This window comes from Notolepis coatsorum, assembly GCF_963971535.1.
Source record: "Notolepis coatsorum genome assembly, chromosome: 11".
NCBI lineage: Eukaryota > Metazoa > Chordata > Actinopteri > Aulopiformes > Paralepididae > Notolepis > Notolepis coatsorum.
Window position 1 is genome coordinate 15,565,101 of NC_140175.1, and position 27,709 is coordinate 15,592,809.

A 27,709-nucleotide genomic window follows, 5' to 3' on the forward strand; every position below is an offset into this window, starting at 1 on the left:
CATATATCCATGTCAAAACACAAGAGGAAGACATGACGAGCATATCTGTCAAAACACAAGAGGAAGGCATGAAGAGCAGCATATATCCATGTCAAAACACAAGAGGAAGGCATGAAGAGCAGCATATATCCATGTCAAAACACAAGAGGAAGGCATGAGCAGCATATATCCATGTCAAAACACAAGAGGAAGGCATGGTGAGCAGCATATATCCATGTCAAAACACAAGAGGAAAGCATGGATCATCAGGTCCACCTCGTCCACCATTTAATTAAAACACAGTAAGGTTGTCAGGGTCTGGATTTTATAGGCTATAGCCCTTTTGATGCAACAGTTCACTGAGGCTACGATCATGTAAATAAACAGGTATCAAACCAATTTAGCAATACAGACTTGCTATACTATAGCAGGACTCTATAGCCCCCCCTTTGCTGGACCGACAAGTTCTGCTGACATTATCGTTCACTTCGAAAACACAACATCGCCTTCCTTCAAATCGCAATATCACCTGTGTGAGAAACACAGACAACAAGCAACAACAACAACAACAACAACGACTCGACCCGCGCACGTCTCGGCGGCAGCAGCAGCGCATCACATAGGGGCCAATTGAAAGGCCCACATCCCTTTGTTTACATTTCGAGTCCGCGTTCAGAGGGGGCTCCTCTCTCCTCGCAGCAGCCGCGACTTGCCAACAACATTACTGACAACAACAACGGCGAGCGATCTCTCTCTCTCTCTCTCTGCAAAACACAATGCATGCATACCCAGTCACACGAAGGAGGACGCTGACAAAACGCAACGAGCCATTGTCTCTTCTTTTTCCATAATTTCTTCCTTGTCGCCGCCGCGTTGCTAGGCTATCCTCAGCATCCTTTAGGCAGAAGTGGTACCCAACAATTGCGCGGCCACGCCCCTTTAGAATCAGACGCACACAGGGGCTCGAAGAGACCTTTCTTTTTATTGAAAATGGTTGCAATGGCTGTATGGCGATAATTACTTGAGCTGAAACTTACCCTGCGCTGCTGCAGGCGCCTCCTAGGTTGTCATCATCGCTCGTGCAAAGGTTGTAATAAACGCTCCTTTTTCTCGCCCGTTGCACGAAATCAATGCACCGATGATTACATATAATTCTGCAGCAGAAGAACGTATCTGTTGTCTTTGACGTTCGCCACATAATATAGATGTGGTGCTGCCCAAAAGCGATGGCTGTTATTGTCCAATATCGCCATTGCACTTTCAGACTGGGCTGTTACGTCATGCAGCGGCGGGTTGACGGGCAGGCCGACTGTAGGGGCGTACACTCAAATCATTACGGTTCAAAATGCAAGAGTGGTTATTAATGATCTAACGCCACAGAGGAAAGGCTGGTGGTCGGTAATATATATAGTGCTACATAAAATGGAATAAAAATGTGTCATATGATGGGGTTGACACTAATATATCAGTATAGGCTATATTCGGGAGCCTTGTTGAAATATGGTAAATGTTTGCCGGTCGATTAATTTTATAGCCGTGTGTTTAGGAGGCCAGGCTTAATAACATCAGCTGCTGCACAGTGCACACATGGTTAATAACAAAAACATTTAAAACTAAAAACACAATGAAAAGCCTACAACAGCCTACATACATTTTTCGAGGAAATAGGCTAAAAAAAACCTAATCCTATACTGGAAATAAAAAAAATCATAATCAAATATACAATTCGCAAGAATTGTTTTCACTGTTTGGTCAAACATGCAAAAGACAGAGTGGATTTATTTTTGGAAGAAAACAAATCAATTAGCACCCATATTTACTATCAAATACATTGATACATTCCTATTTTGGACCTGCAGAGTTGTTAGATACATTATCTTGATAATGATTTTGAAATTAAATGGGATTTTCCTGAAAGAAAAAATGTGTTTAGCAATAGACTGTGTAGCAACAACAACAAACGCCAAATTCCAGCTAGCACTCAGTAGAGTGCAGACCTCCACCAAGGCCCAACAATCCCCCCCCACGCCATTGCTCTCACATGCAACATGTTACCGGGTAGATGACAGAAACAAGAGTTGCAGATATTGCCGCGACTCAACAGACCCAGGCTATAAAACCTATGGTGGCGCTAGAGGAGAAAACCACGGGGTCACCAAAACCAACAGATTTCTCCCTCTATAGAGTCATGAATATGCACAGCAAATGTTGTCACTGTATACATGGGTAAATAAATGCATAAATTTGGCCTGAGGGGGCCCTAGAGAACATAGGTCACGAGGTCACCGCGATCGTTAGATGTCTTCCTCTTGGGTTCACAGAAAGATTTTATGACAATCTGCATGTTTTCCTAGATATCTCTTTCACAGGACTTACTTTCAGACATGGACGATTACATAACCTCATTGGCAGAGGTAATAACTGTGCATAAGATAATAAGACCAAATGTTGGCCTATGCATGGGATAGTAACGCAGTAACATTATAATTACATTATTGACTGCATATTGAGTCACTATCACTATGAATTGAAAATGATGATGTAAACAAGACAAACGTCTTTCTCTGGTCTGCATCCCCTTAACAATTGTATGTATTGAGCCGTAATGTATTGTACCCATTCTGCAATCTGTTAAATAAAGTTTTCATTCATTCATTCAGTCGGTAACCATTTTTAATATAGGTCTATTTTAAATCAACCAATGCCACAATAACACTAAAATATATGTTAACGTCTTATTCATTGTCACTATGTGCAATAGAATAGAGTGTCATAATGAACATAATATTCAAGTATTCTTATGTAAATAACATTTGGCTGATACATTCTGACAGTAAATGTATCCCTGTACTCGTCATACCGATTTCTGTAGCATTCATTGTGGAAAAACATGACAATTTCCACATTACCATAATCTACTGTACATTCAAACTATGCACAAAATGCTTCTTCTTGTAGGCTTTTGAGGCAGGCTAATGACACATGCACAGCACTCTGCTGCCCTCTACAGGTAGCCTAATGAATAGGTATACCTAAGCCCAAACACTGATGTATCTACTATCTCACATTGCTGACTTCTTTACTTGGTTCATTTTAGTCAACTACCGGTATGTTGCATATAGCATTATGGGTCGGTTATTGCTATACTAGGTTTAGGCTATAATTGCATTCTGATCTGAAAAACATTGTAACATCCTAGCCTTTTTAATATAATGTTGGATAATGTACAGACTACTAGCCTATTAAACCAGTTTAAAATTCACAAGACCGTAACAAGCTTCCATATCACAGGGTACTACATAATCTATAGGCATGCTGAGACCTCAACCCTTAAATCAATGGATTCTGTCTATCTCCCCGCCCTCAGCTTCATCACTAATGATAGATACAAACTCATCCCTGTGTTGGTTGGCCCTCTCTGATGGAGAGGCTAGGCTGGTAAAGCTATGCCTCCTAAAGTGTGAAAACGGAAGTACACGAAGTAGCAACTGCCAGTGGTTACAACCCTGTGTCTTTGACAGACACCCTTTAGTTTGGCTGGTTTGTTGTGTTACTTCCTCTTTGCTGCAGCATCATTTAGTTTAGTTTTGAAGGGAATAGAAAAGATATGAGTGCAGATGTCACTTTACTAACCGGTCCATCACTGACAATTTAATGGATCTTTATAGTCAAATTCTAAGAGATGTCCTGATAATTATAAAGTCATCAGTTAATAACTGACCTGTTGAGGCATAAGGTTACCGGATCCTCACCAAATTTAAAGTTTCGAATGTCGATTGATGACAAAGCAAATCATTCAAAACTTCCTGACATGAAAATGTTTTACCACTGTGGGCGTGGCGTGGTGGGTTGGGGTAGGAAATGCAAAAAACATCCAATGCAAATTATTCTCCCATATTTGCATCATGCAAACATTGACCGAGCGTCCCCAGTAGCAAGTTAAAAGACACTCTCCCTCTGGTCAACATAACCAGTGGAGGTAGAGCGGCCGTCTGGTAATCAGAAGCTTCCCGGTTCGATTCCAGCTCCTCCCGGCAGCGTGTCGAAGTGTCCTTGAGCAAGACACCGACTTAACCCCTAAAACTGCTCCCGATGAGAAGGTCGGCACCTTGCATGGTCGCCTCGGCCGTCGGTGTGTGAATGTGTGAGTGAACGGGTGAATGTGAGGCATACGTTGTAAAGTGCTTTGGATATAAGCTATAGTGTATTTACATTGAGAAGCTGCTCTTACAAACTGACTGACAGACGTGAAGATAAGCCTGTAGTAAAGAAGCCATGAAGACACTAAGACACTTCTATAAATATTTTATTGGCAATTCATATCTAACAAAAAAAACACATGGAAAGCACAAGTTGACCTTTTCTTTTTGTCTTTAAACATTATAAAACCAGTGAAATAGGTGGATCGTTGGGTCCTTAGGACCTACTAATACCTGAAAGATCCCATTACTGTATCTCGCTACACCTTTTCCAGGTAAGTACTACGCATTATGCTACATCTCGCCCACTAAAAGACTAACACTTGACACCTCTAAAACATTAAGACTCTAGCACATTATTAGATACAAAAAGAGAGAGATAAAATAATCCTGAGAGGAAAAGAAGGACAGAAACTGCTATTGCACAATTAAAAGGATAGTTCTTTGTGGGAAATGTTCTGGAAAGCGTTCCGTCTGTTATTTTGGCAACAGGCGCGTGGCTGATCTGCAGTGTTGAACCAGCGTTTTTTTTTTTTAAAGAAGGCGCGGCTTCAGTCCAGCGAGACGAGGAGTCTTCTCTTAGGTCTCTTCAAGCAGCTTCCGCAGGTTTCTTTGGATCTAAGTTGATGGAAATAGAAGACACACAGGGCAACCTGTTGAGCAACGCGTCTTCAAATACAACATGTGGCAATCCTACTGCCACTTTGATTCCTTAAAGCAGTGGTGCCCAACCAGTCGATCGCGATCGACAGGTAGATCGCGGGCTGATTTCAAGTAGATCTTGATTACCGGTAATAAAATTCAATTATTTTTTTTGCTAAATCAACTCTTCCTCTCCTTGTTAACTACAACAAGCAATGATGTTTGTTATTTAAGATGAGGTCGGACTCGGCACTGACAGATTTGTGTTCATTATGCTGCTTTTATAAAGCCTCAAATGACGGCTTACAATATACAATTTTGGCTGGTAGCTCTCGGGCTAGGTGGTAAATAAAAAAGTAGATCTTGGTTCAAAAAAGGTTGGGCACCCCTGCCTTAAAGGAACACGCCAACATTTTGGGAAATTAGTTTACAGTCTTCTCCAGAGAGAGATAAGAAGATGGATACCCGTTTCCTCTCTGTGCATTCAGTAGAAAGCTATCTGGCTGCACGTTAGCCTAGCTTAGCACAATGAATGGAAGCGGACAGTGACGGGTAGCCTTCGGGAGAGGTGTTAGTTGGACAATGCCTAGGCTACCCGTCACTGTCCGCTTCCATTCATTGTGCTAAGCTAGGCTATCATGCAGCCAGATAGCTTTCTACTGAAAGCACAGAGAGGAAACTGGTATCTATCTTCTTGTCTCTCTCTGGAGAAGACGGTAAGCTAATTTCCCAAAATGTTGGCGAGTTCTTTTAAAAGGTGCTGTAAGTGGTATTTATTTGTTAAACTAAGTGTTAAATAGCTCTACATTGTGACAGTCATCACTGATACAGAGTGTTTGGTCAGTAACATGAGTCTCCCAGTCCCTCCGCTCTGCAGTAAACACTAAATACATTTCCTGGCATCCCTTCCCACTTTATCCAATCAGGAGAGAGAACCATAGATATTTTTACTTATTCCAAGAAATCTTGCCAAGCCAAATTAGTTTACTGCACTGGTAGATTGTTTTACGTGTTTCAAGGACACAAAAAACTAGTTTTTATTTCTTATTTTTGTCAGACCATTTTTTGCAGTGTGGATAAAGTGTATTTTGTGTTTACTGCAGAGTGGAGGGACTGGGAGACCCATGTTACTGACCAATCAATCAATCAGATTTATTTATATAGCACATTTAACATGACACTCTGTATCAGTGATGGCTGTCAGAATGTAGAGCTATTATTTCAAAGTCACTAAGAAAGGTTGCTACAAATATGACATTAGGAAAAAGGAGTGTCATAAATGCTTGAGCAGCTGTCATGCTGCCAGCCTGGCATGATTCATCAGTAGGGCTGCAACAACTAACCCATTATAAAAATAAATGTGCCAAGTATTTCTATAATCAAGTTGAGTCTATGTTATGCTGCACCTCTATTAGGGAAGTGTAGTGGTTACACCATTGCTGTTTCCGGCCGGTTCACCTTGCAAAATTGCAACGTATTTCCCCATTGCCCATTTCTAAATCATCTAGTTTAAAACAAATAAAGCATGAACATTTGCATGGTGTACCTTTCTGTGCGTATTTATCCACAATCTATAGCTCAACATGAAAATATTCGCAATTAATCATAAAAGAAATCGCCGTATTTTATTTCAACCAAAAATGCGTAAACAACAATGTTGATATTGTTTTGTATTGATAGTGGTAGAAGTGAACTCATTTTGTGCAAAAATGGAAAACTTGCCAATGTTCATGAGGCAGAATTGTTACAATAGCCGATAATCCATTTTCCCAATGATAAATCCCTATACGGGTGGACCTCGCAGGCGGTCTAAAGTGACGTCAGACTACACCTCTCTATAGCCTGTTGCTGAAGCCATTTGATGTGACTCAAAGCCTGTTAACACAGAGTTAGTGTTTTCAGTTTTCTTTATCATTATTTAAACCGTTCAGAACAGCTCCTTTAAAAAATAAATATAGAAATATAGTAAAAAATATACATAATAAAAATTAAGATTGATGTATAGCATGCATTTATGCTTGCTTTTTGTTTTATAACCATCAACTTGCACGTTGTTTCAAAGAGCATCGTACAAGACAAGGAATAACTTTTTGTATTTTGCGTAAAACTTTGCTTTCTTTCCTCTTATTATCTGATCAATCGAAGTAATAATCGACAGATGAATCGATCATCAAAATAGTCGTTAGAAACACATGACGACGACAAAACAAACCTTCTCTAACTTAAAGAGGTTGGTGGACAGCTCCCCGTAGATCTCAGCGTTCTGTGGCCTGGAGTTCACGTCACTGAAACACAGTAACACCTGGATTATTATCACACATTCAATCTGGGTTGCCCATTCCGATTGGTCTAAAAGGTTGCCTGTTCTGATTCTGATTCAGATATATATAGTATCTACAGGTATGTAAAAAGGATAAATGCAGGTATGTATATACAGTAAGAATATATATATATATATATATATATATATATATATATATATATATATATATATATATATATATATATATATATACACAGCATTATTATATGAGTTATATGCAGGTGTATAAGTAGGTATATAGAAGGATTATATGCAGGTAAATTCAGACAGATATATATATATATATATATATATATGCAGTAAATACAAATATGTAAATATACAGTACTAGCACTATTGTACATGCTATCATACAGAGTTATGTGGGTGTTCTGCAGGTATGTACAGAAAGATATACATATATATATACAGTAAATATAAATATATATATGTGGGTGTTATGCAGGTATGTACAGACAGATGTGGATAGATATATATGCAGTAAATATATACATGTATATGTGGGTGTTATGCCTGTATGTAGACAGATGTGGATAGATATATATGCAGTAAATATAAATATATAAATGTATATGTGGGTGTTATGCCTGTATGTAGACAGATGTGGATAGATATATATGCAGTAAATATAAATATATAAATGTATATGTGGGTGTTATGCCTGTATGTAGACAGATGTGGATAGATATATATGCAGTAAATATAAATATATAAATGTATATGTGGGTGTTATGCCTGTATGTAGACAGATGTGGATAGATATATATGCAGTAAATATAAATATATATGTGGGTGTTATGCCTGTATGTAGACAGATGTGGATAGATATATATGCAGTAAATATAAATATATAAATGTATATGTGGGTGTTATGCAGGTATGTACAGACAGATGTGGATATATATATATATGGTATTATGCTCCAGTATCTCATAGCACAGAAGACTTGCTGAAAGGTAGGATCAGGACGTAGATCTTACTCATTGTGTGGATACTCCCCCCCCATGGAAACCAGGGAATTCAAGCGCTGCTCAAGAGCCACAATCTTGTAGGCCATGTAACACGAGGACAGGACGAGGACACTCACTCTGCAGAGACAACACAAACACACACGGACGGGTGAGCATTCATGCAAGCATCGCCTGCAACAAACGGTCTGTCCGCTTCAGTCGCCCCCGACGCGAACTTCACCCGGGCGAGTAAATCATGACCCGTCTTCGTTAAGACCACTCTGGTTTCTGTTCAAGTTCAAGTTATTTATTTGTCAAATACACAACAATACAGCAGGTAATGACATTGTTGTGTTTTCGAGCTCAGACTCAACACAGTGCACAAGAACAAGCATCAATGAATGGTAACAATAGGTAGTAGTAGTAGTAACATCAAATAAAATATAAAATGAGGTTCAATTATTTACAGAAAGTGTCTTGCGTGTAGTAGGGCTGACCCCTATTAGTCGATTAGTCGACGAATCGGTCGAAAAGAGCCGTAGTCGACTAGCCAACCTCTTAGGCGAATACAAAACAAATATAAAAAAATATTGTTTTATTTATTTTTTTATCATTCTTTCCAAAAGAAAAGAGGCCTAGAGGCGTGGCTAACGCTAATGGCACGCATACCAGAGGCTAACTGCCTAAGAAAACAGGCACAGAGGCACTGAAAGAGGATTTCACCCGTCTAATGAACACACTAGACTAGACAAATATCAAGATGTATCCATCAGTGGACCAAAAGCATGCTTTTGCAGAGGACAAGAAGCCTCCAGTCGACTCCTTCATACATTAAGCACCCCCACAGCCCAAATGGAATGATAAAATAAAAAAAATAAAAAATAAAAAAGATTATACCTTTTCTTTTCTTTTGTCGACTAACGGCACATTTTGGCCAATCATAGTCGACTATCCAAATCCTTAGTCGGGGACAGCCCTAGTGTGTAGTGTATGTGCATGTTAAGGGGTAGTGCAGGGTGCGTGTGTGGAGGAATTTACCACTTTGATTAAATTCTTTCGTTTTGAAGATGTCCAAACTAAAATGTTTCTTTTCCAAGTTTTACTGAAAGGATTGCAATATCAATAATACAATGGTACAAAATATTGTACAGCTCTCTTCAGACAAAACATCAACTGGTACCAGGGAGTCTCACAAAAACAGAATCTCCGTACAAGCAGCTAAAGACTGTGCTATTCAAACAGGCGTTTGGCTAACTATGTCTGTGTAAATCTTTTATGTCTTTTTATCTGTTTTGTTTTTCCTGTTCTTTCACGTTTTTAATTACTTTTCCTTACCATGCTGCTATCTTTGCACTTTACTGATGTTTTTACTATGTGAAGCACTTTGTGACCCTGGTCTGTGAAAGGTGCTATATAAATAAACATGACTTACTTGTGGATCCTCACCTTAAATACCCTAGGAAGATTAACAACTTCGTATAGGACATTCCTTAGGGACTTCTAAGAATGCTTTTGGTGTGTGTTGTTGTGCACTCTACTTTGCACATTGCGTGTGCGTCTGGCACATGCAGTTTAGTGTGTAAAGGTCACTCCTAAACTAAATGTCAAACTCTAGGAGAGGGAAGCCATGTGTGGTGTGTATATTACAGGGTTCCCACAGACATTGCTAAATGAAATTTAAGGACTTTCAAGTACTTTTCCAAGCACTATTTTTCATTTTAAAAGGGCATTTAAAAGGATACAATTCACTTTTAAATGCCGTTTTCTTTTTTTTATAGAAAATCTGATCCAATATTTATGGCTTAAAACCAATTTCCGACAATTAGTTACACTTTAAATAGAATTTTAAAAATAATCTTGATTCAGAACAATTTTATCATGGATGAACAAAACTTTCAATGCGAATGGTTGATTTGAATTTCAAGGACTTTTTAAGCACATTGTTAAAAAAGATTGGCTGTTTTCAAGGAATTCCAGGCCTTGGTCTTTTTTTTGTAAAGAAAATCAAGCACTTCAAGGACCTTGTACGAACCCTGATGTTATGACTGTGGACATAATGTGTGTCTGTGTGTCTGTGTGTCTGTGTGTCTGTGTGTCTGAACAAATCGTGCAGGCGCCCCTCCTTAATCTGAGCCTGGCTTGGTAGAGACAGAAAAACACAAGTCTCAGGTTACCTTCGCACTATTTCTACAAATCATATCCTAAATGAATGTTCTTCGTCTCCTCACGTGCCACATAATAAATAATAATAATAATAACTTTATTTGTATAGCAGTTTTCATACAGAAATTGCAGTTCAAAGTGCTTCACAACAGTAAAAAAGAAATACAGGCATAAGCGAGCTTAGAAAATGAAATAAAATAGATAGAGCTAGCAAGGTAAGGTAAATCAGTAGGGATGCTCGATATTGGCTTTTTTACCGATACCGATATACCGATATTGTCCAATTCTTAATTTCCGATACCGATTTGAACCGATATCAACCGATACCGATATATGCAGGGTTTCCCCCCAAAAAAAACAGAATAATTTCAGGTAATTAATTAACATTACATATCTCTTGTTGTGGAATTAACACAACATTATGCATACTTTTGACAATAAATAAAATCAGAATTTGTTCTTACTTGCTTTTCCTGGGTAAATAAAGGTTATAGAAATGTAAAAAAAAATAAAAATAAAAAAAATTTGAAAACCGATACCGATATTTTCCGATATCACATTTTAATGCCAACATCGGCCGATAATATCGGTAGGCCGATAATATTGGACATCCCTATAAATCAGTAATACAAATAATAAAATAGAATAGATTAGATAGAGTAAAAAAAGTGCGGTTTGATTCAGTTTTAAAATAGGCTAAAAATAATAAAATACAACGGATAGAATTGTTCAATAAAAACTACGATATAACAACAGAGCTATATAGATAGTGACCCGGTTACTCACAGGAACAGGTAGACCAGCAGCAGGGTGTGCAGCGAGGTGGGCTGCAGGGCCTTGTCTTTGACCTCTGCCCCCTGGGTCGGCTTGGCGGGCCCTACAGGTGGGGGGGGGGGGGGGGGGTCAAGAGACTAGATCTGTCATTACTAAAGTTGTTTACATTATCTTTAAGATGATACACAGTATATTTATTTATTCGATCCATAATAGTAGTAATAAGTAGTAGTAATAATAATAATAATGATGACGATGATGATTTATTTACATTCAGCTGAACGCTTTTATCCAAAGCAACAAGTCAGCAGGAAGGGAAGGGTACAACTGTGGCAGCTAAGAGTCAGTACGATTGTTCATCAAACAGTGTTGAAACTTGTGCATAGTAGTAAAGACATAGTAGGTAGTAATATAGACATATTAGCATAGTAGGTAGTAATATAGACATATTAGCATAGTAGGTAGGTAGTAATAGTTAGTAATATAGTCATATTAGCATAGTAGGTAGTAATATAGACATATTAACATAGTAGGTAGTAATATAGTCATAGTAGATAGTAATATAGACATAGTAGGTAGTAATACAGACATATTAGCATAGTAGGTAGTAATAGTCATATTAGCATAGTAGGTACTTAGTAATATAGACATATTAACATAGTAGGTAGTAGGGGTGGGAATCGCCAGAGACCTCACGATACGATACTATCGCAATACTCAATATATCGCGAATATTGCGATATATATATATATATATTTTTTTTTATCACATATTTTTTTACTGCAAAGTAAAACTGTCAACATGTTTTATCTAATAAAATAAAGTTCAGGTAGTAATTTAGGCAAGGTAGATTACTTAGTAGCAAAGTGCATAATAGTAAAAGACTATTATGGTAAGATGGTTAGTCTATTTTATTTTCCCCAGATATCAATAGAAGTGTGTTTTTAGTCGACTGCGGAAAATTGTTATTTATACGACTAAACAGGACTGTGCTTCTAAGACTCAATTCACAACTCGCGCCTCGACCGACATCCTCCTCCCAGTGGAAAGTAACACAACCCCCGCTCCCGAGGACGCACGGGGGGGGGGACGAACTGGGAGCGCTTGTTTACGTTGCTGCGGTGGAGGAGGCCTCTCTTACCGGCCTGGTGGAGGGGGGAGCCTGGGTGCTTCTGACCGGGGCTCTGGAGGTGGACGTCTGCGTGGACCGACACCTCGCCGGGCTTCACGGGGCTCAGGAACGTGTCGGGGAGGCTGGGAAACGCTGCTCAAATAAACACAAGGAGGGGAGAACTGGTGACCGGCTGTGAAACTTGAGTCAATATTAGGAAAGATCACAAACATCCTTTCAGGTCCACGAGCATAACAAAGTACAAGAGGATGCTGTATATACCATATATATATATATACCGGTATATATATTTATTCCTACCTGATATATATATCTGTGTAGTATCCTTCTTTATATATATATATATATATATATATTAGTGCTGTCAAACGATTAAAATATTTAACGCGATTAATCGCATGATTGTCCATAGTTAACTCGCGATTAATTGCAAATTAATCGCATTTTTTTTTTACATTTTTTTTTATACCTTAAACAGATCTTTTTCAAGTTCCACGTTTTAATACTCTTATCAACATGCGAGTCAACAAATGCTTGCTTTGTGCAGCCATTTAACACAAAAGGATGACCCTCATGCATTGCAAATTTGCATCAAATTCAAAACAGAGTGATGCACAAAATAACTTAAAAGAAAATAATAATTTAAAACAATGAATAAAGTGTGCATGAAATAATAGGGGAAAGAAAACGTTAGGAACTTGTTACATTCACACACACAAGGGCTGATTAATCACACACCCCCCTCTCTCCCTCACACACACACTCTCCCAGCTCTTTTTCTCTTTTGCCCCTTCCTCATCTCTCTCACCCCTCTCTCTCTCTATATCTCACACACACACACACACACACACACACACACACACACACACTTCAGAAACAAACATAGTATCAATGAGAGCATCAATAATACACCTGAGTGAAGTCTAGTTAAAAAAAAAAAAAATGTTTTTAGTTAATCTTTAAAAAAGGAAGCAGATAGCGAAACGCGTTGTGCAACAATAAAAAAGCAAAAACCAGTCCTGTGGAGTGTGCGGTCCCTTCTTTCCCTTGAAGGTATTCTCCTTTTAGTTTATATATCTCTCTTGCGCTGACCTGCACCTCCAGTCGGGGTCCAACCAGATGTGCACGAGTCTTATTTAGTTTAATATATATATATATATATATATATATATATATATATATATATATATATATATATATATATATATATATATATATATATATATATATTAGAGGTGGGCATAGATTAATTTTTTTAATCTAGATTAATCTATCTGCAATCCTGGATTTAATCTAGATTAATCTAGATTAAAATGGCTAAAAAAAAAAAACCTGCCGAAGGCATTCAAAATATGTGTGTTCTACCCAAATAATGACCAAAAGTAAGTCCTTACTTTTTCTTTCCTCCTTATGTTTCTCAGGCCAGGTGGCCCATTACACCATGAGCCCATCTCCCGTTTCCAAAATGCATTACAGACTGTTTGAAAAAGCTGTTTTGCTATGATAATTGGTAATGAAATATCAAAATAATGTTCAATAAGATGTACTTGTGTTTAATAAGTTGTTTTATTCAGAAGTTAACACAAATAAATAATATTACCAGTACAGTACAGTATCTAGCACTCTCAGGAGCAAAACAGAAAGAATCATTTCAAACTTGAACTATGTGACATGGCTTGAATCAACTGCTCCAGTGGAGTTGCTCAGTGGCCAATGGTGTCAACTGTGGTTGTACTGGGCAGCTCCCAGGTGTGAATGGAACTGTGTGAATGTGAAGCAGGGCGTTCCTGAAAAAGAGCATCTGTGCTCAGCGAACCTACCCTGGGTAAATAAAAGGTAAAAAAAAAAAAAATGTAAAAAAAAAAAAAAAATTGATTAATGCGTTAATTATATTATCGCGCGATACTAGTATAGCGTTAACGCAGCACGTTAACGCCGTTAACGGCCCAGCTCTAATATATATATATATATATACATATTTGTCTGAATATACCTGCATATAACCATTTTTCCATATATGTACCGGTAGATACTATATCTATATCTGTACATATCCCTTACCTACCCCCTACAAGTTACACTGATGGCCAGTATGACTTACTACCATAGTATCTTTATACCTGTATCACTGTACATATTAATACTACAACTCTGTACATACATTTGATTAGTACCATTACTCAGTAGTACTTGTGGGAGCTATTGACTATTTTCACATTTATTTAATATATTTATTTATTATGTGATTTTGTAGAATTAATTTGTTTACAGCCATATTATTTAAGTTATTATGAGTTGCAGCTAAATGCTTTTACTTTGAAGGGGTTTTGGGCAATTGGGAAGCACAGCTGGGTGTATTTAGGTAATTAGAGACAATAGCACAGTGGGCATCAGGGAAGGTATATGGTTTTTACCAGCGTCAGGAGATCATATAGTTTCATATAGTTTCAAACATAATTTTTCTGTATTCTTTGATTAACAGACAATAAATGCCACAAAACTGTCAAATGCTGTCTGGACAATGGACTTCCTGATCTGCGTAAGATTCGCTGCCCTGGTGCTTCAGTGGCTTTTTAGTTTTTATTAGTTGTTGTTGACAAATAGCCACTACAGTACTCATTTATATATTTTATACCCAGTTTAATCACCTGTACATTGTATATTGCTGTTGCACTTTACTGTTACATTTGCACTCTGGTTGGATGCCAAACCTCTTTTCGTTGTACCGTACTTACAATAAATTTGAAGCTACCGGTAATCTAATCTAATCTAATGATGTAAAGACATTCCTGCATAAAGTGTGCAAAGATAAAGAATATATTCCAATAACCTTTAGATATTTTAGACATGGCTTCTTATATACTGTATATATAAACACCAGTAAATATATACACCTGTGTACATTGTATATTACTTTACTGTTACATTTGCACTCTGGTTGGATGCCAAACCTATTTGCGTTGTACCGTGGTTGTGCTGTATGTACCGTATGATGACGATAAATGAATTAAATCGTAATCGAATCTAAAATAGGGAACTCTCCAGTAGGATTGGAATGAGAGATGAGTTGGGTCGTGGCTCCGAGGCTCAGAGAGAAGGTCTCGGCGGTGGAACAAGGCTGCGTCTGTCTGTGTGTCTGCAGGGAGCGTCTCTCTCTCCTGACTCACATTTCCCTCTAATTATTTTCAATCAACTCGCCGCTGTACAGAAAGGGAGCGCTGTTTTAACCCTTTCACTACCACACCATACAGAAAAAAGCATTTCATGAAAAAATATTCTGTATTTTACTATGACAACTATTAAATAAACTTGAACACTACCAAAAGGGTTAACCCTTTCACTGCGACAATACAGAAGGTTAACCGTTTCACTGCCACACTACAGAAGGTTAACCTTTCAATACCACTACCGAAGGTTAACCCGTTCACTACCACACTACAGAAGGTTAAAGCCACGGTGACGCCTGACATCACAAGCATGTGTGGAGAGAAGCGCTGAATATATATTTCTCTACTTAAAAAGGAACACGCCAACATTTTGGGAAATTAGCTTACAGTCTTCTCCAGAGAGAGACGAGAAGATGGATACCAGTTTCCTCTCTGTGCGTTCAGTAGAAAGCTATCTGGCTGCACGTTAGCCTAGCTTAGCACAATTGGAAGCGGACAGTGGCGGTTAGCCTAGGCAGGGCATTGTCCAACTAACACCTCTCCCGAAGGCTAACCGGCACTGTCCACTTCCATTCATTGTGCTAAGCTAGGCTAACGTCCAGCCAGATAGCTTTCTATACTGAACGCACAGAGGAAACTGGTATCTATCTTCTTGTCTCTCTCTGGAGAAGACGATAAGCTAATTTCCCAAAATGTTGGCGTGTTCCGCGTGTGTATACGGTTTACTTTTACTCGTACTCAGATTCAAATTCCTTATTGCCTATATCTATCGCAACGTATAATGTAACCCATAGGGCGTACAGACCATAGATATCTATAGAACACTAGATAGCTTAAGGCAGAGTCACCAGCGTCACTGAACCGCCGCCATCTTGCTCCAGTTAGCCTTGAGTGAGAGTGAGTGAGCTGCACAGACAAAAATACTCATAACTCGCTGAAATATTGACGGATTTACAAACGGGTTGGTTTGCTATAAACATCAAATATGTAGTTATGATACTGCATACTTGTAAAAAAAAAAATGTTTAAAGATGTTTTTTTTTTTTTAAACACTTGAATCATAGCCACGTTAATAATGCTTGTAATAAACCAAACCGTTTGTAAATCCGTCAATATTTCAGCGAGTTATGAGTATTTTTGTCTGTGCAGCTCACTCACTCTCACTCAAGGCTAACTGGAGCAAGATGGCGGCGGTTCAGTGACGTCGCTCTCCATTGGCCGGCAGCGCGGGCAAGCTATCTAGTGTTCTATATATATCTATGGTACAGACCCTCATCTGTGCCTTTGTTTACACTGTTTATTTTTCTATACAGTACAAGTAGTGAGTAGTCAATTTGTCCATTTTCAAAGTCTTTTGCATCTCATTCCAACAAATGATTTACTAGTTTATGCAACAGAGTTCCGAATAGTCTCGCAACACAGACCGGCAACGGTCACCCAACCTGTTCTCCTTCATGTATTTACACGCCTTGAAATTTTATTTGGTGGTTAGTTCGGAATGTGTTTTAATTAGTTCCCTTACCTCTGTGATGCGTGTATCGTCTGTGTCTTTTCTATTTTATTCTTTGTCCCCTTTCCCTGGCTGTTACCCTTCGAGAGGCCCTTTTGTCCTCTCACCAGGCCATTATGGTAAATACACATTTGTTCTTAATTGACCTGTCTGGTTAAATAAAAAAAAAAAAAATAAGAAAATGTCCTGCCCCACAATAATACCTTCAGGATTAGGAGATTAACCTTTAAACCGATTCTCTCTAGTTTCGCCACAGTTACTTCTGTTTGCCAGTACAGTCCCAGACAAAGAGGGGTGATGGGGGGGGTTACCTACCAGCCATGTTCTCATAGTCTGGAGTCTGAGATCCAGAGCTACTGCTCTCCAGCATCTCCTGGCGCCTCTGACGCACCACCCCGTTCAGGTCCGAGAAGTCGCCCGAGAAGTCGCCCGAGAAGTCCCCTGAGAAGTCCTAAATAAAACAAATTTAAAAAAAGGGAAAAAGAAAATTTGCTGTGAAAAATATAATAATAATAAAGTAAGATAGAATAATAAACAAAACAGTCTCTTGTCCGAAAAGGAATAGGAAGCAGCAAGACGCTGATCAGGTCCTGCCCCTTATTACTATAAACCCTTAACGTTTTTCAAACACAGTGTTACATTTTCTTCCAACAAAATCACATGTCCATCGATCAAGTTAATGCATAATCATTACGGTTAATAAATAAGTTATTTTACAATCAATAAGCTGCTGTCCATCCAGTATCTTTATAAAGCAACGGGTATCTGCTGACTAGATGAAAACAAAAACTGTAACAGACGACAACAAGTGAATAATTTCAACATCTCCATTAATGAGTTACAGCCTCCCTCCTCCTTACTGTACCTTTCTAGAATCGCTCTTGTAATAACTCTATTACCGCTATAGTCGGTCAGCGTTCACCAACCCACCCCTCACTTTGTTATTTTAAAGTTATTTATACGATAAACGTTTGTTGATTGGGTAAAAAGGTTTCAGTGACTCCACAAAGATAGGAAATAGTATAATAATAATAATAATAATAATAATAATAATAATAATAATAATAATAATAATAATAATAATAATAATAATAATAATAATAATAATAATAATAATACATTTTATTTATAAGGCGCCTTTCAAGGCACTCAAGGTCGCCGTACAACAATTAAAAAGTTAATTTACAATAAAATCAGACATACGCCTGCCTAAACAGGTGGGTTTTGAGGTGGGTTTTAAATGGGATAATGGAGTCAATGTTCGGGGGGAGGGAGTTCCAGAGACGAGGGGCAGAGTGGCTGAAGGCTCTTGACCTCATGGTGGACAGACAGGCTGGGGGGGGGGGACGGTCAGGTTGATGGAGGAGGCAGACCTGAGGGACCGGGTGGGAATGTTGATGTGGAGGAGGTCGGACAGGTATGGAGGGGCGAGGTTGTGAATGGCCTTGAATGTATGGAGGAGGATCTTGTAGTCTATGCTGTGTTTAATGGGAAGCCAGTGGAGTTGGCGTAGAACGGGGGTGATGTGACTGATGACAGGGGTTCTGGTGATTATACGGGCAGCAGCGTTCTGGACCAGTTGGAGCTTATGGAGGAGTTTGTGGGAGAGACCAAAGAGAAGGGAGTTGCAGTAATCCAAGCGGGAAGTGACGAGGGAGTGGGCCAGGATTGCGGCGCTGTTAGGAGTGAGTGAAGGGCGGAGGCGGTTGACGTTGCGAAGGTGGAAGTATTATAGCCCATAAGCCTGGGCTATTTCTAAACAACATCACAAATTCACAATAGAAGCCAATGAGAGAAAAATAAAGTCTTTATATGTATAATAACCGCACGCCCTTTACAACAACAAGCCCCCGTCAAGAGGGCGGACCGGACCCCCTACTGACCAGAGGAAGGGAAGACGGGCAGCTGACTCTGAAGCTGTTCTCGCAGGAGGAAGTGACGGGGCTGCTGCCAGTAATGTCCCCCTGAAACAACAGAGAAACACACAGAGAACCCGTAAAAAAAAACACCATCATGGCATCAGACTAAATACAGAGGCCGTCCATTATTATTATTATTTTTATTATAATTATAATAATTATTATTATTATTATTATTATTATTATTATTATTATTATTATTATTAATAATATTATTATTATTATATAATATTATTAATAGTATGTTTTTTTATTTATTTTTATTAGTATGTATTATTTTATTATTAATATTATTCATTCATTCATTCATTAATAAAGGATCATCTTATCTTATAGGACATTTTATAATTACATTATATTTTTTCTATTTATTTTTGGGCATTTCTGTATTTTTCACCCATCCCAATTTAGTCGTTATGCCAATTCCCTTCCTGGTCGTTGCGCGCATTGCCCCACTGTCGGCCTGGGGAGGGTGTAGAACTACCGACATGCCTCCTCCGATACACGTGGAGTCAGCCAGCCAGCCACTTCTTTTCACCTGACAGCGAGGAGTCTCACTGGGGGAACGTAATGTGTGCGGAGGTTCACACTATCTCCCCCAGATCCCCTCCCTGCTGAACAGTAAGAGTCACAGTTTACGACCAGGACACATACCCCACCGGCTTCCCACCCGCTAACACTGCCAATTGTGTTAGTAGGGACGACTGACCAAGCCGGAGGTACCACTGACAGCTGGCATATAATCCTTTTATATACCTACTTACTTATACACCTGCATGTAACCAATATAACTGTGACTAAAACAATGATGGAAAAACACTGTGATACTTCTCTTAGCAGAAACACTGAAAATCACTTGACTTTTTCAGAAGAAAGCAAATCGGCAACAAAAGGCATTTTAGTCACAACATGCACTCGAGACCTGCGATCTCCTCGAGGACCTGGTTCAACGTGTGCTCCACTGTTTCTACCACGACGTCGGTGCTTAACCTTTTCACTGCCACACGACAGAAGGTTAACACTTTACTATCACTGTCGTGTGGCAGTGAAAGGCTTAATGAAGAGCGGAAAACACTTCACACTTACATCCAATTGAACGCAGAGGGATCTCAGAAGTTTGTAGGTGGTGTCCCGAGACAGGAAGGAGACGAAGACGTGCTAGAAGGACAATAACGTCTTATTCACAGTAACAATAACGTCTTATTCACAGTAACAATAAGGTCTCATTCACAGTAACAATAACGTCTTATTCACAGTAACAATAACGTCTTATTCACAGTAACAATAACGTCTTATTCACAGTAACAATAACGTCTTATTCACAGTAACAATAACGTCTTATTCACAGTCACAATAACGTCTTATTCACAGTAACAATAATGTCTTATTCACAGTCACAATAACGTCTTATTCACAGTAACAATAAGGTCTTATTCACAGTAACAATAACGTCTTATTCACAGTAACAATAAGGTCTTATTCACAGTAACAATAACGTCTTGTTCACAGTAACAATAAGGTCTTATTCACAGTAACAATAAGGTCTTATTCACAGTAATAATAACGTCTTATTCACAGTAACAATAAGGTCTCATTCACAGTAACAATAAGGTCTCATTCACAGTAACAATAACGTCTTATTCACAGTAATAATAACGTCTTATTCACAGTAACAATAACGTCTTATTCACCGTAACAATAACGTCTTATTCACAGTAACAATAACGTCTTATTCAAAGTAACAATAACGTCTTATTCACAGTAACAATAACGTCTTATTCACAGTAATAATAACGTCTCATTCACAGTAACAATAACGTCTTATTCACAGTAACAATAAGGTCTTATTCACAGTAACAATAACGTCTTATTCACAGTAACAGTAACGTCTTATTCACAGTAACAGTAACGTCTTATTCACAGTAACAATAACGTCTTATTCACAGTAACAATAACGTCTTATTCACAGTAACAATAACGTCTTATTCACAGTAACGTCTTATTCACAGTAACAATAACGTCTTATTCACAGTAACAATAACGTCTTATTCACAGTAACAGTAACGTCTTATTCACAGTAACAATAACGTCTTATTCACAGTAACAATAACGTACATGTCTTATTCACAGTAACAATAACGTGTTATTCACAGTAACAGTAACATCTTATTCACAGTAATAATAACGTCTTATTCACAGTAACAATAAGGTCTTATTCACAGTAACAATAACGTACACGGCTTATTCACAGTAACAATAGCGTCTTATTCACAGTAACAGTAACGTCTTATTCACAGTAACAATAACGTCTTATTCACAGTAACAATAGCGTCTTATTCACAGTAACAATAACGTCTTATTCACAGTAACAATAACGTCTTATTCACAGTAACAATAACGTCTTATTCACAGTAACAATAGCGTCTTATTCACAGTAACAATAACGTCTTATTCACAGTAACAATAACGTCTTATTCACAGTAACAATAAGGTCTTATTCACAGTAACAGTAATGTCTTATTCACAGTAACAATAGCGTCTTATTCACAGTAACAATAGCGTCTTATTCACAGTAACAATAGCGTCTTATTCACAGTAACAATAAGGTCTTATTCACAGTAACAATAACGTACACGGCTTATTCACAGTAACAGTAACGTCTTATTCACAGTAACAATAGCGTCTTATTCACAGTAACAATAACGTCTTATTCACAGTAACAATAAGGTCTTATTCACAGTAACAATAGCGTCTTATTCACAGTAACAATAACGTCTTATTCACAGTAACAATAACGTCTTATTCACAGTAACAATAACGTCTTATTCACAGTATCAATAGCGTCTTATTCACAGTAACAATACCGTCTTATTCACAGTAACAGTAACGTCTCATTCACAGTAACAATAGCGTCTTATTCACAGTAACAATAGCGTCTTATTCACAGTAACAATAGCGTCTTATTCACAGTAACAATAGCGTCTTATTCACAGTAACAATAGCGTACTGTGACAGTAGGTCAAAGAGGAACTAATCACGAGAAAGTAAATATGAATGGTTGCGTCTTCTTACTCTTTCATTGGTGGTTGTGATCACAAGGGCATTCGGCACAAGAATTGCCGTCTTTGTCTTTTTGATAAACGTCACAGAGAGCACCGGAATGGCAATCTGTCAAAAGAGAAAAGACACGTTTCACCCTCAGTATAAAAATACTCAGTCTCATCACAGGCAAGTCTGCTGAGAATAACATTAAAACACACAAATGTAAAAATGTGCAGAAGTACAAGCAGTGTTACCCTAGTGTCTCTGCCGAACACTTTGGAATGGAAACAGATCCAGTTATCAGAGACAAACATTTTGCCCTGATACAGGATGTCTTTCTGCAGGGCACAAGTGTAACCTGGGGACAAGAGAGGAGTTTAGATAATGTCATTCAATCAATAACAACGTGGAATTAACAGGTTTCAAGGGAAAAGGAGAATTATGTATGTACAGATACAGCAGGTCTAATGCCACCCCAGAGGAGGACAGACATCACCACTAGCCCTAGAGACCAGCAGGTCTAATGCCACCCCAGAGGAGGACAGACATCACCACTAGCCCTAGAGACCAGCAGGTTTAATGCCGCCCCAGAGGAGGACAGACATCACCACTAGTCCTAGAGACCAGCAGGTTTAATGCCACCTAGAGGACAGACATTACCACTAGTCCTAGAGACCAGCAGGTTTAATGCCACCCCAGAGGACAGACATTACCTCTAGTCCTAGAGACCAGCAGGTTTAATGCCACCCCAGAGGACAGACATTACCTCTAGTCCTAGAGAGGAGGACAGACATTACCACTAGTCCTAGAGATCAGCAGGTTTAATGCCACCTAGAGAAGGACAGACTTTGCTTGGTGTGTGAGTTACAGGTGAAACTGAGAACAAGGTATAGTTTTTGTTTTACTGTCCTGTTTATGAGGATGTAAGGGAAGTACTTTTTTTTTAGTAAAACGTCCTCCTTTCATGTTGATTTTCCTGAGCTGGATGAATATGAACAACCTGAGTTGTGCTTCAGGAAGGGAACCTTTTTTTGGTAGCAGATTTGACTTGTCAAGTTTGGAAGAGAAGGCAGAATACTTTGTCTAAGACCGAGCTGTAATCTGTTTTTATGTACTCCATATTTAGATAATGAAATGTAATGTGTGATGTAATAAAGGAACACTGCAACAGTATTTTCGGTGTCGTATAAAAACCCATGAGAGTTGGCTTGTGTGCATGAAATGCAATAAAATAATCAATCATGTACTGTATGTGGTACTTACTTTGTTTCAGTAACTCATCTTTGCTGATTTCTTTGAATAACTTGTGATATTGGACATTTGACTTTGAAATCTAAAAAAAAAAAGAGAAAAGAAAAAAGAAAAGTAGAGAATGAAAGATTCCCATAATTCAGTTCATCACAATAGTTTCTGGCGGTCTTTATAACCCGCGTGGTGGTGAATGAATACAGACCTGGCTGGACTGGGTTTTCTTCCTCTCGAACTTGCGCTCAGAGTCACTTGGACTCAGCATCGGTGACGGCGGCTCAGCGGATTTAAACCTGAGAAAAGGCGACGCTTTGTTATGAAGAACATGAGATTTAACACGACACCTTCCACAGAACAGCCGCCGTTGTCAAATCAAGCGCCACTGCCTCAAAGATTAACTTGTCCCCAAACATCCAAACAAAAACAGGATTAGAGATTAGATTAAAATTGTCAGCACAAGTACACTCACTGTACACACAATGAAAAGAGGTTAGGCATCCAACCAGAGTGCGTATGTAACAGTAGAGTGCAATAGTAACACACAATGTACAGGTGATTAAACTGGATCTAAAATATAGAAATGAGTACTACTGAGTAACCAGTATGTACAGAGTTGTAGCATTAATATGTACAGTGATACAGGTATAAAAACACTATGGTATAGTAAGTCATACTGGCCAGCAGCGTAACTACTAAGAGCAGGTAAGGGATATGTACAGATATATAGTATCTACAGATATGTAAAAGGGATTATATGCAGGTATGTACAGACTTGTAGTATTAATATGTACAGTGATACAGGTATAAAGACACTATGGTAGTAGTAAGTCATACTGGTCAGCAGCGTAAGAGTAAGAGTCAGAGGAAGGAGTAAGAGTAACTAGTAAGAGTAAGGGATATGTATTGTATATAGTATCTACAGACATGTAAAAAGGATTATATAGCCTACTTGCCCAACATAGATGTTAAGGTCAAAAGGACAAAGCCCTCAGGAGCCATGTTCTGCAAAAGCTGTTTACACAAGAAACAACCAGGCGTGTAAACAAGCCTCAGACTCCGTGATCACATGATACCGTCTGACCAGTGAAGTATAGTATTGGCTCACGAGTCGTAGTGTCGTGTGTGTGTGTGGTCACGTGACCTATGTGCACTGATCCTAGATCAGCACTCCTATACTCTTGGAGGTATGATACACAGCCCAGAACCTGTCGAGTGTGTTGGTGTTACGTCCCTTAGGAGTTAGAACCCACACAATTTAGACTTCTTTATTGAAGATGTCCAAATTAAGACGTCTAAATTATATCCTTTTCCACATCTGTAGATAATATATCTATATCATTCTCTGTACATATCCCTTACCTATACTCTTACTAGTTACGCTGCTGGGCAGTATTTTTTTATTTTACCTTTATTTAGCCAGATAAAACATTAAGAACAGGTTTCTTATTTACAATGTCGATCTGGTAATGTATGACTTACTACCATAGTGTCTTTATACCTTTATCACTGTACACATTAATACAACAACTCTGTACATACATCTGATTAGCACTATTACTCAGTAGTACTAATTTATATATTTTATACCCAGTTTAATCTCCTGTACATTGTATATGACTATTGCACTTTACGGTTACATTTGCACTCTGGTTGGATGCCAAACTTATTTTTTGTTGTACTGTACTTGACAGCTGTATGATGACGATACATTTAAAGCTAATCTAATCTAATGTAATGACCACCCTGAGAGAATAGGCCAAAATACAGTATGAGCAATAGTTTGATGTACTACGTTTTTTGTCAATGCCAATGTTAACAAATTCATGTAGAATCTTCATACTGTCTTTTACTATCATGCACTTTGCTACTAAGTAATCAACATTGTCTATATTACTACCTACTGTGCTAATATGTCTATACTACTATGCCTATATTACTACCTACCTACTATGCTCATATAGTTTGTTTGACGAACAATCTTACTGACCCTTGACTTCCTGCTGAACTTGTACAGAACTTGTAAGTCTTTGGATAAAAGCATCATCTATTCTAAATGACTAAATGTAAGTATTCATTGAGTAACTAAAGAGAAGAGTTTGATTGATTGATTGAAAACGTTATTAACAGATTGCAGAACGGGTACAATACAGTACGGCTCAATACACACAATTGTTAAGGGGATGCAGACCAGAGAAAGACTTTCGTCTTGTTTACATCAGGGTCCCCCATTTTCAATTCATCATGACATTTATGACACACACACAACATACAGATATACTGTACTGTTACATCCAGACATTTATCATGACACTGAGTGCACTTTACCTCAGAGATGGTTTCTTCCTGTTCTCTGAGAGGTCCGACTCGGTGTCCACTGACAACTGAAGGTCCCCCGGTCTCCTAGTCCTCTCACCTCCATTCTCAGCGTCAGGCCTAAAGATTAAAATAATAAATAAAATAATACCATCCCTTCTCTGATTCACTGACATCCAGTACCAGTAGCCTCCCTGACTACTGTGAGAAAAGCTCAGCAGATCACGTGCTGTGAACAAGTTCTAACAACAAAGTGTCCATTAGACCATCATATAACGCAGACATTCCTATAATATCCTGTCACTAAACTACAGACAGATGATGATCTGGGTAGACGCATGCCTCTTCTATACAACATGTCTAAGTAAGTTAAGTCAAGTCAAATGGATTTGTATATAGGGCAAAATCACAACACAACAAGTTACCTCAACGGCTTCACAGATAAGATAAGACAAAAGTAACATCACAATAGATCCACAATAAAAAGAAACACCCTCAAATCCACAAGTTTACACCCCCCCCCCCCCAGACTTTCCCCAATGACGATGGAAGGAACAATTCCCTGCAACCTAACAATAGAAGAAGAAAAGCTCTACTTTCACAGTCAGTCTATGCAAAGTGATTCCACCTCAGGCTAGAGGGTAACAGATTTTGTAAACACAGCTCTTAACATATACTTTGCATTATAACATCAGTGCATTTCCAAAGAAAGCGAGCCACGATCACTGGCGGCGTTTGATCTTATTATTTGATATTATTGTTGCCGTTGTTTTGGTGTCGCTACTGTTCATAGACCCAACGGTGCCACGCGTCACATCCAGGGTGCAAAATGGAGCGACTCCATCTGAGGGCCTTTCTTCAAGTTTATTATTATAATTTATAGGCTGCTACACAGCTGGAAAAGACGATCAACAATTGAGATCGATTTGATCGATTTATCTTACAAGTATGTGTCCAAGTACTTTAAAGTAAGTGCGCGTTTGTTTCTTTAAAACGCGCACAAAGTTGTGTCTAACAAGTAACAACGACACATTAGCCCCTTTCGTGACTGTGATGCACCGAGTGAATCCACAGTCACTTGCTCCTCAATAGGAAACCAACCTAGATTTACCCTGAAGGCTTCGTTATACAAGTATCACAGAGACATGTCAAAGGTACTAACAGTTGCACGAGGGTTTCGGACAGAGATACGGGACGGTTTGAAAGCTCGGCGTTGCTAATAAACATTTGAAATATTTCTTATAAACCGGTCAACACTAGCATTATTCCCGGCGTTGGGTACATGCTGCGCATGCGCTGTGATCACAACCAGGCAGCCAACGCCGGAAATAATGCCGTGTTGACCAGTTTATAAAAAATATTTAAAATGTTTATTAGCAACGCCGAGCTTTCAAACCATCCCGTATCTCTGTCCGAAACCCTCGTGCAACTGTGAGCACCTTTGAAACGTCTCTGCGATTCTTGTATAACGAAGGGTTCGGTTCAGAACCAGTCCTTCGGGGTAAATCTAGGTTGGTTTCCTATTGAGGAGCAAGTGACTGTGGATTCACTCGGTGCATCACAGTCACGAAACGGGTTAAGGACACATCATAGTTTCAGTTTGACGCGCCTCACTCTCTCATTGCGATCCATTATTATAATAATAAAGAGCGACTCTTACGGTGTTGTTGTTGTTGTTTGGACCGGGACCCCCCGCGGTGGTGGATCCCTCCTGACTGCAGGCTGCAGCTTCACGGACTTCTTCAGAACTTGCTCGGGGGTAGATAGCGGGGATGGTCGGTCCGTCGGCTCGGTCACCAGAACCATCTCGGATCGCGTCCCGCATCGAGTCCACAGTCTTCCTCACCTCCTGACTCCCGATCCCGACGCTCTCTCGGCCGCTGGGGCCCAACAGACGCACAAACAAACAACAGAAGCCTCCTTCAGGGGCTCCTCGGGAGGGAACTTTTTTTGGGAAGATCGTCCGATAGCCAGGAAATCTCCCACAGAGGTGGAGCCGGGAAAAGGGGAGGAGAGGAGGGAGCGGATGTGTTTCAAGTTTCAAAGTTTTGTTTGATTCAATTTTAATATAAAGTGCGTGTATGTTACTACTTGGTTCTGCATGACGAGCCTCCTGAAATTGTGCTTTATACAGTACAAACAAGTTTAAAGAATAAGGTCCAAACACTAGACGAAAGTCTTTCTCTGGACTTTCTCCTGATCAATTGAAAATGGGGGACCCTGATGTAAACAAGACGAAAGTCTTTCTCTGGTCTGCATCCCCTTAACAATTGTGTGTATTGAGCAGAGCTGTACTGTATTGTACCCATTCTGCAATCTGTTAATAAAGTTTTCAATCAATCAATCA

General features: G+C 38.9%; 1 protein-coding gene across 1 annotated transcript; it reads right to left on the bottom strand.

Annotated features, from left to right (window-relative positions):
- Window positions 1–4,269: 4,269 nt before the first annotated feature.
- Window positions 4,270–27,321, bottom strand: LOC311236774 (GRAM domain-containing protein 2B-like). The gene is made up of 14 exons (XM_084324527.1): window positions 27,023–27,321; window positions 25,375–25,482; window positions 23,255–23,342; window positions 23,065–23,134; window positions 22,056–22,159; window positions 21,832–21,927; window positions 19,846–19,917; window positions 18,724–18,804; window positions 17,156–17,291; window positions 12,173–12,295; window positions 11,043–11,133; window positions 8,124–8,231; window positions 7,033–7,105; window positions 4,270–4,796 (listed from the first exon to the last, which is right to left on the bottom strand). The coding sequence occupies exons 1-14, from the start codon at window positions 27,166–27,168 to the stop codon at window positions 4,758–4,760; spliced, it is 1,335 nt and encodes a 444-aa protein (XP_084180653.1). The 5' UTR covers window positions 27,169–27,321; the 3' UTR covers window positions 4,270–4,757.
- Window positions 27,322–27,709: the final 388 nt, after the last annotated feature.

Bases quoted from the DNA above. Each gene is read 5' to 3' on its own strand.
- LOC311236774 (XM_084324527.1), bottom strand. From the start codon at position 27,168: ATGGTTCTGGTGACCGAGCCGACGGACCGACCATCCCCGCTATCTACC. The intron at 12,296-17,155 runs GTAGGTAACCCC...TTATTTGAGCAG, and splicing joins AGACTATGAGAACATGGCTG to CGTTTCCCAGCCTCCCCGAC. The intron at 11,134-12,172 runs GTAAGAGAGGCC...CCCCACCTGTAG, and splicing joins CTCCCCCCTCCACCAGGCCG to GGCCCGCCAAGCCGACCCAG.